The 8,555-nt window shown below is 39.0% G+C and overlaps 3 protein-coding genes, 1 non-coding gene and 1 pseudogene across 6 annotated transcripts in view; 4 read left to right on the top strand and 1 right to left on the bottom strand.

The window, feature by feature from the left end:
* On the top strand, positions 597-3,111 carry LOC104729344 (phospho-2-dehydro-3-deoxyheptonate aldolase 1, chloroplastic-like). The gene is made up of 5 exons (XM_010448282.2): positions 597-1,212; positions 1,298-1,575; positions 1,855-2,131; positions 2,389-2,634; positions 2,727-3,111. Exons 1-5 carry the CDS (start codon positions 697-699, stop codon positions 2,964-2,966), a joined length of 1,557 nt encoding a protein of 518 aa, XP_010446584.1. The 5' UTR covers positions 597-696; the 3' UTR covers positions 2,967-3,111.
* On the top strand, positions 3,297-5,036 carry LOC104729343 (WD repeat-containing protein 82-B-like). Of its 2 annotated transcripts, none has more exons than XM_010448281.2 (5): positions 3,297-3,444; positions 4,179-4,271; positions 4,353-4,453; positions 4,544-4,610; positions 4,703-5,036. In XM_010448281.2, exons 2-5 carry the CDS (start codon positions 4,216-4,218, stop codon positions 4,806-4,808), a joined length of 330 nt encoding a protein of 109 aa, XP_010446583.1. In that variant the 5' UTR covers positions 3,297-3,444; positions 4,179-4,215; the 3' UTR covers positions 4,809-5,036. The 2 variants fall into 2 exon arrangements, with proteins under 2 accessions (XP_010446583.1, XP_010446582.1); XM_010448280.2 differs by having other exon boundaries at positions 4,171-4,271.
* TRNAI-AAU lies at positions 5,878-5,951 on the top strand. The gene has a single exon. It is a non-coding gene; the product is annotated as a tRNA-Ile (tRNA).
* LOC104729341 (ras-related protein RABA4b-like) overlaps positions 6,299-8,555 on the top strand; it is a 3,478-nt gene continuing 1,221 nt past the window's right edge. The window contains exons 1-2 of one of the 2 annotated variants that reach the window (XM_010448279.2): positions 6,299-6,698; positions 7,103-7,768. In XM_010448279.2, the coding sequence (XP_010446581.1) occupies positions 6,466-6,698; positions 7,103-7,553 (684 nt within the window). In that variant the 5' untranslated portion in view covers positions 6,299-6,465 and the 3' untranslated portion in view covers positions 7,554-7,768. Of the gene's footprint in view, positions 6,699-7,102; positions 7,769-8,555 lie in introns of those variants that run through there. The other variant, XM_010452666.2, reaches the window with a different exon arrangement.
* The window catches only part of LOC104729342, a 7,351-nt pseudogene continuing 6,515 nt past the window's right edge, over positions 7,720-8,555 (bottom strand).

Below are 8,555 nucleotides of genomic sequence, written 5' to 3'. Positions count from 1 at the left end.
TTAGGTAACAGGGTTGATGAGGCCTTGGGGTTCATGTCTGCATGTGGACTTGGCAAGGATCATCCACTCATGACTACAACTGATTTCTACACATCCCATGAGTGCTTGCTTCTCCCTTACGAGCAATCGTTAACAAGGTTGGACTCTACTTCTGGTCTCTACTATGATTGCTCTGCACACATGGTTTGGTGCGGGGAGCGTACCAGACAATTGGATGGTGCTCATGTCGAGTTTCTCAGGGGGATTGCTAATCCTCTGGGCATTAAGGTACTTTATTTTTTCTCAAAGAATGTATTTACTGAAATACTTAAACTAAGGATTAGGTAGATATCACTTTCGGTTTATGATAAACCAAAACAGAGTAGCATATGAGGTTTATGCTTGGTCTCCTGGCTCGTATTTTTCCTGTTATCTTGCAAATCAGAATAGTGATGGCTGGATTGAGTTGCCATTCGATAATCAAAAGCTATTATTGGTTTGGATTTGAAGCGGAATTGACTAAATATCCAAAACACATGATGCAGGTGAGCAACAAAATGGNCAAACCAACCCTCCCCCTATAAATATATAAAATTCACAGTGTCTTCTCTCTCCTCACATCATCAACCGCCCCCCATTCTCATTCTCTCTCTCTCCATACCAAACCAAATCAAATCAAATCCAAGAGAGAGACAGAGTCAGAAACAGAGTTAATTCATGGCTCTTTCAAACGCCGCCTCCAGATCTATCTACGTTACCAGCGGCGACGCTCGTCTCTCTCACCGTCAAACCAACCGTCAATCTTCCTTCTTCACATTTCATCCCGCCGCCAAGCCTAACTCCGTTAAACTCGTCACGGCCCTTCACGCCGCTGAGCCTTCTAGAAACTCTGTTTCCGTTGCGTCCCCATCTTCTTCTGGTGCATTGAAATGGACTCCAGAGAGCTGGAAACTGAAAAAAGCTCTGCAGCTTCCTGATTACCCTGACGCTAACGAGCTTGAGTCTGTGCTTAAGACGATTGAGGCTTTCCCTCCTATCGTATTCGCCGGAGAAGCTAGGAATCTCGAAGAGAGATTGGCTGAGGCTGCTGTTGGTAAAGCTTTTCTTCTTCAAGGAGGTGATTGTGCTGAGAGTTTCAAGGAGTTTAATGCTACTAATATCAGAGATACCTTTAGGGTTTTGCTTCAGATGAGTATTGTTCTTACCTTCGGAGGCCAAGTTCCGGTTATTAAGGTCAGATCCATCCTCATTCTTCTTCTTCTCCTTTAGCTTCTTCAGATTTATTTGTTATTGACTGGTGATGTGTGTGTGGGTTTAGGTAGGGAGAATGGCTGGTCAATTTGCTAAGCCTAGATCTGATCCGTTTGAGGAGATTGATGGAGTGAAATTACCTAGCTACAAGGGAGACAACATCAATGGTGACACTTTTGATGAGAAATCTAGGATCCCTGATCCTAATAGGATGATTCGGGCTTACACTCAGTCTGCTGCTACTTTGAACCTTCTTCGAGCCTTTGCCACTGGAGGTTATGCTGCTATGCAAAGAGTTACTCAGTGGAATCTTGATTTTGTTGAAGATAGTGAGCAATCTGACAGGTACACATGTCTCCCATTTTTGTTATACATTTGCTCTAGACTTTGTGTCTTTAGAAATTCATTGCAGACTGCCTTTACTTGGTAGATGTTGTTATTTGTTAATCTTAAGAAAGCTTATTACTTTGAATATGGTTTGAAGAGAATGTTAAAAACAAACTGTAACAAGGTTTAAAACAAACTGTAATCAGAATTAGTGATGTTGATAGCTAGCAACTATTGCAACTCGGCAAGGCCCCTAAAGGTTTTGCTGTTTGTTTACCTCTGTGTTTTGTTGTACAGGTACCAGGAATTAGGTAACAGGGTTGATGAGGCCTTGGGGTTCATGTCTGCATGTGGACTTGGCAAGGATCATCCACTCATGACTACAACTGATTTCTACACATCCCATGAGTGCTTGCTTCTCCCTTACGAGCAATCGTTAACAAGGTTGGACTCTACTTCTGGTCTCTACTATGATTGCTCTGCACACATGGTTTGGTGCGGGGAGCGTACCAGACAATTGGATGGTGCTCATGTCGAGTTTCTCAGGGGGATTGCTAATCCTCTGGGCATTAAGGTACTTTATTTTTTCTCAAAGAATGTATTTACTGAAATACTTAAACTAAGGATTAGGTAGATATCACTTTCGGTTTATGATAAACCAAAACAGAGTAGCATATGAGGTTTATGCTTGGTCTCCTGGCTCGTATTTTTCCTGTTATCTTGCAAATCAGAATAGTGATGGCTGGATTGAGTTGCCATTCGATAATCAAAAGCTATTATTGGTTTGGATTTGAAGCGGAATTGACTAAATATCCAAAACACATGATGCAGGTGAGCAACAAAATGGATCCCAATGAGCTGGTCAAGCTAGTAGAAATCCTGAATCCTAACAACAAGCCTGGAAGAATCACTGTGATTGTGAGAATGGGTGCCGAGAACATGAGAGTTAAGCTTCCCCACCTGATCAGAGCAGTCCGCAGATCAGGCCAGATTGTGACATGGGTATGCGATCCAATGCATGGGAACACCATCAAAGCACCTTGCGGTCTTAAAACACGTGCCTTCGACTCAATCCTGGTACACACTTTATAAGCTAAAACCTCTCATCAGCATAACAAATAGATTTGTCATATATAACAGTGATTAAAACGTCCTGTCTTTTTCTACAGGCTGAAGTCCGAGCATTCCTTGATGTGCACGAGCAAGAAGGAAGCCACGCGGGTGGTATCCATCTCGAGATGACAGGTCAGAACGTGACAGAATGCATTGGAGGGTCCCGCACTGTGACCTACGATGACCTCAGTTCTCGCTACCATACACACTGTGACCCAAGGCTCAACGCCTCTCAGTCTCTTGAACTGGCCTTCATTGTTGCTGAACGGCTCAGGAAGAGAAGAACGAGTAGCTAACGTGTGTCTTGAGTGCTATTTTGTTTTTTGCTTTTTATACACTTTTTGATTCCAAGAACTCTTTCCTCTTTGTACTGTGAGCTGGTGTCTTTATGACTTAAGTTAAAAGCCCAAAAGATCTCTCTAGGAGTAAACCTGTTCCTTTCGGTTGTGTTCTATTAGGCCATCTTTAGGCCATCGGGATAACTTTCCCCCTGTTCTAAACCCAATAAATAATAAAAATATGTAACAGTGGGCTTAGATCAATTTTTTTGATCTTGGTTCAGAATTGATCCAAAGGGTGTTCCAATATTCTTCCTCTCTTCTGATTGGTCGAAAAAAAATTGAGTTTCTTCCTATTCCGTCCTTGTCTCCGTCGTTTCCTTTGTCCGGCTTTTGGCAAATCGAAACCAAATTTCAATCGAAACCAAAATCAAACTCGAAATGCCTTTGTCTCCTCCTCTCCTTTGTCGGGCAAATCTCCGGTCATACAGAGAAGGTTTGTCACAGTCGTTTCCTCTTTTAAGCCCAGTTCTTGCTTTCTCTGTTCTGGGCATACTCGGATCGATTGTTCATGGCAGCACTTGATAGAGAGAAATTGGAATTGAAAAAGGAATCGTGATTCTGAAGATCAGTAGCAGATTGGAGGAGCTAATGCTTTTTGTTTTTGAAACATTGATTAGGAAATATCAACAGAGAGTTATGAGCTTTGTCGTTTTTTTCTTTTTGTTTCGAATTTGATTTTGAATAATGAGATTTTGGGTTTTGTGGACTTATAATTGTTGATGGGTTCTCTTGCATCTGCTTAAATTGTTCATATTGGTTAATAAGCACCAAGTTTAGGACGCTGGGGAGAATTAGACATGCTAGGTTGTGTGTCTGAGCTTTTATAAGTCATTCGATATCTAGTTGGATAGGTAGTAGAATTCATCACTTGCATCTGATCCAGATGAAGATGATGATAGGTTTGCGAAGTTTATGTTTGGAGATAAGTCTAGTATTTGCCTGTAGCTTGACTTTGTCCTTAACTCATGGCACTTCGATAGTTTCCATCACTTGGTTGTTTAGGCAAAAGCATGTTCAATCTATAATTCACAATTATTAGAGTGGCATTTGCTTGGATTTGGTCTCTTTGCCCCTTCTTTGTGTATTCTTTCTCTAGCTGCTGACATTAAAAGGGTTTTTAAATTTTAATTAAAGGATATAGCTTTTTTGATGTTTCAAGAATTGCAGGATCAGCTCCATTGACTTTCACAAAACTTCTACTTATATGGTGACTGCTAGTGACGATGACTCAATTCGTCTCTATGATGTTGCTACCGCTTCGTGAGCTTTCCTTCTCCTATACTTGGACATTATCTCTTGACAATAATTACTCAAATTCAGTATTTCTTCTTCTTGTTTCAGATGTCTCAAGACAATTAATAGTAAAAAGTATGGTGTTGATCTTGTTTGCTTCACTTCCCATCCTACCACTGTCATCTACTCTTCCAGAAACGGATGGGACGGTGAGCTCAATTTCATGTGCATTGCTTTTTCATCATTCCTCATTCTTTCATTTACTTTTTTAACTAACTTTGATATCTTATCTTGTTTAGACTCTCTGAGGCTTCTCTCTTTGCACGATAACAAGTACTTGCGTTACTTCAAAGGACATCATGACAGGTTTCTTTCTTTTTCTGTTTCTTCTTCTTCAACCTTTTTTTCATTTCATTACCGGATGATGTTAAAATTAATCCATATATATTCTACCGCAGAGTTGTTTCGCTTAGCTTGTCCTCTGGTGGGGAATGCTTCATCTCCGGTTCTCTTGATCGAACCGGAGAGTTGTTTCTGCTAGTAGTAGAAGAAGTTGATCTCTGAATTGAGATTCTTTTCCTGCTTAAAGCTGCTCTCTGTTGCCATTTCTTTGCCATCTTCAGAGATGTTTATGTATTATGAATAGATTTGAATTTCTGGGTTAACTTTAAATTGATCAAGTAGTCTAAGAATCCAACACTTTTATGCTGGTGTAGACTTGTGAGACTTTGTGTTTTTTGTAAAATGTTTAAGAATATTTTTATTATAAGAACACCAAAATTAGTTCCCCCATTTTTTTTACCTATGATCTTAACAACTGATCTTAGATTATTTTCACTATATATTTAATCTAAGAACATGAAAAAAAGTTCTCTCATTAAGGATGCCCTTATAGGCATAACACCAAGGGTGTTCTTAGTCCAAAAAAATTAGAAAAATAATGAATAGTGGCATAAGAACACCAAGATCAGTTCTTAATGTAGAACTGTTCTTGGCTCAGTTCTAAGTTGATGTGGCAAGCTGTGAATGGATATTATTTTTTGTAAACAATTTTTCACAAATTAAAAGAGGATTTGATTGAGAATATATAGAATAAATTTGGACATTAAACTATATATTAATTAAATAAAATGTTTGTGTGCTTTAATTAAGTAATATGTTTGTTTTTTTTTCTTTTTTTAATGTTTTTTTGTTTCATAAAATTTTGGTATTGTATTCTGAATTTTAGTAAAAGTTTTATAAGTTTGCAATTTAAATGTTATTTTATAAGTTTTTATAATTGTAATATATTTAACATTATTATATTATTAAATCTTATGATCTTAAACATGTTCCCCCAATAACTAACTTTTTAACCAAAGATCTTAACTACTGATCTTACATTATTTTCATAATATATTTACTCTAAAAACACCCAAAATAGTTCCCTCTATAAAGATGCCCTTATGTTAACTTAATGGTAAACCGTGTGACTTACTAGTGTAAATTTGTCTTTACATATATATATGTCGTACACAAACATGAAACTCGTTCGACTTCGTATACTATTGAGTATTGATAGATCTTTGTCTTTTGGCTATTCCGTTCGTAAGGTATGAAATGAATTGATCTTCAGAAAATGAGATTTCAAAATGGCCCATTAGCTCAGTTGGTTAGAGCGTCGTGCTAATAACGCGAAGGTCGCAGGTTCGAAACCTGCATGGGCCATTTAAAATTTGTTTTTTTTTTTTCCTGTGTTTCGTTTTCAAACGTTTTTTTATTTTATTTTTTAATTTAGATACGAGCGGAGAGGTAAACAAACAATCCGACGCCGACGCTTTCGGGACCCATTAATCAATATCGTGTCCCGCTCACTTAATCCAAATCTAATCTCCTACGTACCTTTTTACACTATTCCCGTGCTCCACCAACCATAAGCCCTAGACTTCTCCTCGATCTCATCCACGTGTCCCAAACCTCTCTAAGTTCCACGTGTCATGATCGACGTTCGTCTCACTCTCAGTTACTAAAAGACTCTCGAACACTAGATCACTCTTTTAACCCAACGATTTAGATTAATCATATCAATAATCACCCAACTAGCTTCGTCTTTTTTTAAAAAAATTCTCTCTACGATTCATTCCTCCGTCGCTCTCACCAGTTAACAGCTACAGCACAAAACAAAACTATTCTCTCGATCTCTCAAACCTTGAGAGAAGTGTTGCAACAGTTCGCCGTCAAAATGGCCGGAGGAGGCGGATACGGCGGCGCATCGGGAAAAGTTGATTACGTGTTCAAAGTCGTTCTAATCGGAGATTCAGCTGTAGGTAAATCACAGCTACTTGCTCGATTCGCTAGAGATGAATTCAGTATGGATTCTAAAGCCACCATCGGCGTCGAGTTCCAAACTCGTACGCTCGTTATTGAACAAAAGAGCATTAAGGCTCAGATCTGGGACACCGCTGGTCAAGAAAGGTACGATTCCTTAGTTTCTCCGCGTTTCTGAATTTAATTTACAACTGGATCTGTAAATTTTTTCCATTGAAGCGACTTGGTTTGACTAGAAAAGTTGTGTTTCCTCTTTTGGTTTACTTGTCATTAATTTTGTATGCTAGTTTAGAGAACTCATGGATCCGCCTTGGCTAGATCCTGAATTTGTATACTATAGAGACTTTGATCCGATCTAGCAATTAGGTTATCTGTGGAGGAATCATGCTACATCTCAATTTTGATCAGCTTTACTTATTTGGATTCTACATTTTTAAGGAAGTTGTTATGTTAAAGAGTTAATTGTATAATTCTTTGGCTCATTTCTATTTTTGGAGAACAAGACTTTGGTTTGTGATGTAGTGACTTTGGTTTGGTTGCACTAAGCGCAGATACAGAGCCGTTACAAGTGCCTACTACAGGGGAGCAGTTGGTGCAATGCTGGTTTATGATATGACTAAACGTGAAACCTTTGAGCATATCCCTCGTTGGCTTGAAGAACTGAGAGCACACGCTGATAAGAACATTGTCATTATCCTTATTGGAAACAAGTCTGATCTTGAAGATCAAAGAGCTGTTCCCACAGAAGACGCTAAAGAGTTTGCTGAGAAGGAAGGACTCTTTTTCCTTGAGACCTCAGCTCTAAACGCAACCAATGTCGAAAACTCGTTCAACACTCTAATGACAGAGATATACAATACGGTCAACAAGAAGAATCTTGCATCTGTTGAGAATCAAGGCGAGTCAAATAACCCGGGTTCATTGGCTGGTAAGAAGATTGTCATCCCAGGTTCTGGACAAGACATTCCCGCTAAGACCAGCACGTGTTGTACTTCTTCTTGATCTGTCTCGGTTACAAAGCAAGATTCAATTTTTTTTTTTTACCCTCCTGAATTCTGGTGATAGAGAATGCTATTTTCATTGTATATTCTTTTGGGATCTGGCTTGTTTGCTGGTTCATTAAACATTAATGGTGTGGAATTGGACACCCATAGGAGAAAAAAAAAAGTATCGGAACAATAGCTTTTGATTGAAATGTGAAACAATAGTCTTTGAGAGTTATGTTATCACCAAGCTGTCTCAGCAGTTTTCTAGTTCTTTACTTCTATCAGAAAGTCTCTGGATAAGTTGGTGACAATCAAGTGTTGTGACCATAACGGTTAAGCTAGCTTTGCCCTTCCAGCAACCAATGGCTATTGTTGATGAATTCACTTTGACTGGTTCTGACCCAAGCTGAATATCTGTAGGAAGTAAAAAGACCGTTAAATGCATATCCCACCATGACCAAGCAAAGTATTATCTTATATATAAAACTTAGGGTATTGATACACACCATCAACGAGAACCATAACGCAAGATCCCAAGGCTAGTTCTGCTGCTTTCTCACCAATCTGTGGATGGATAAAATCTAGGAACTTGATTGATTTGTGTTGGAGGAGATTCTTGAAATCCGCCATTGTTGCATAAAGTATTTGCTTGGTCATGTACGGAAGGATCACAGGCAATCCCTCTGAGGTTATTCGGAATGAGCAACAGTTTGCTTCACATTCCTTAGAAGATTGTTTCTCCTGCGTTTTTGGTTGGTTAAAAAGTTTGTATTTAACCGATAGATAGAGGGAGATGAAATTATATTGTTACTTACAAACATCTGGAGGCCAACAGAGGAGATCTTGAGCGGCTTCCCAACAGCAAAATTAAGCTCAAGAACATCCTTAACTGCTTTCGAAACATAGTATATCCTTTTCACGTTTCCGTGGCTGCTTATGTCGCTGTTTCTAGTCACGAGATGACCATACAGCGGAAACAATTCATCTTTGATGCCGTAAAATGTCTTGATCCCCTTGA

Source organism: Camelina sativa, chromosome 12 (genome assembly GCF_000633955.1).
Source record: "Camelina sativa cultivar DH55 chromosome 12, Cs, whole genome shotgun sequence".
Taxonomy (NCBI): Eukaryota; Viridiplantae; Streptophyta; class Magnoliopsida; order Brassicales; family Brassicaceae; genus Camelina; species Camelina sativa.
The sequence above is the reverse complement of the archived record's forward strand: the minus strand, read 5'-3'. Positions and strand labels throughout refer to the sequence as shown.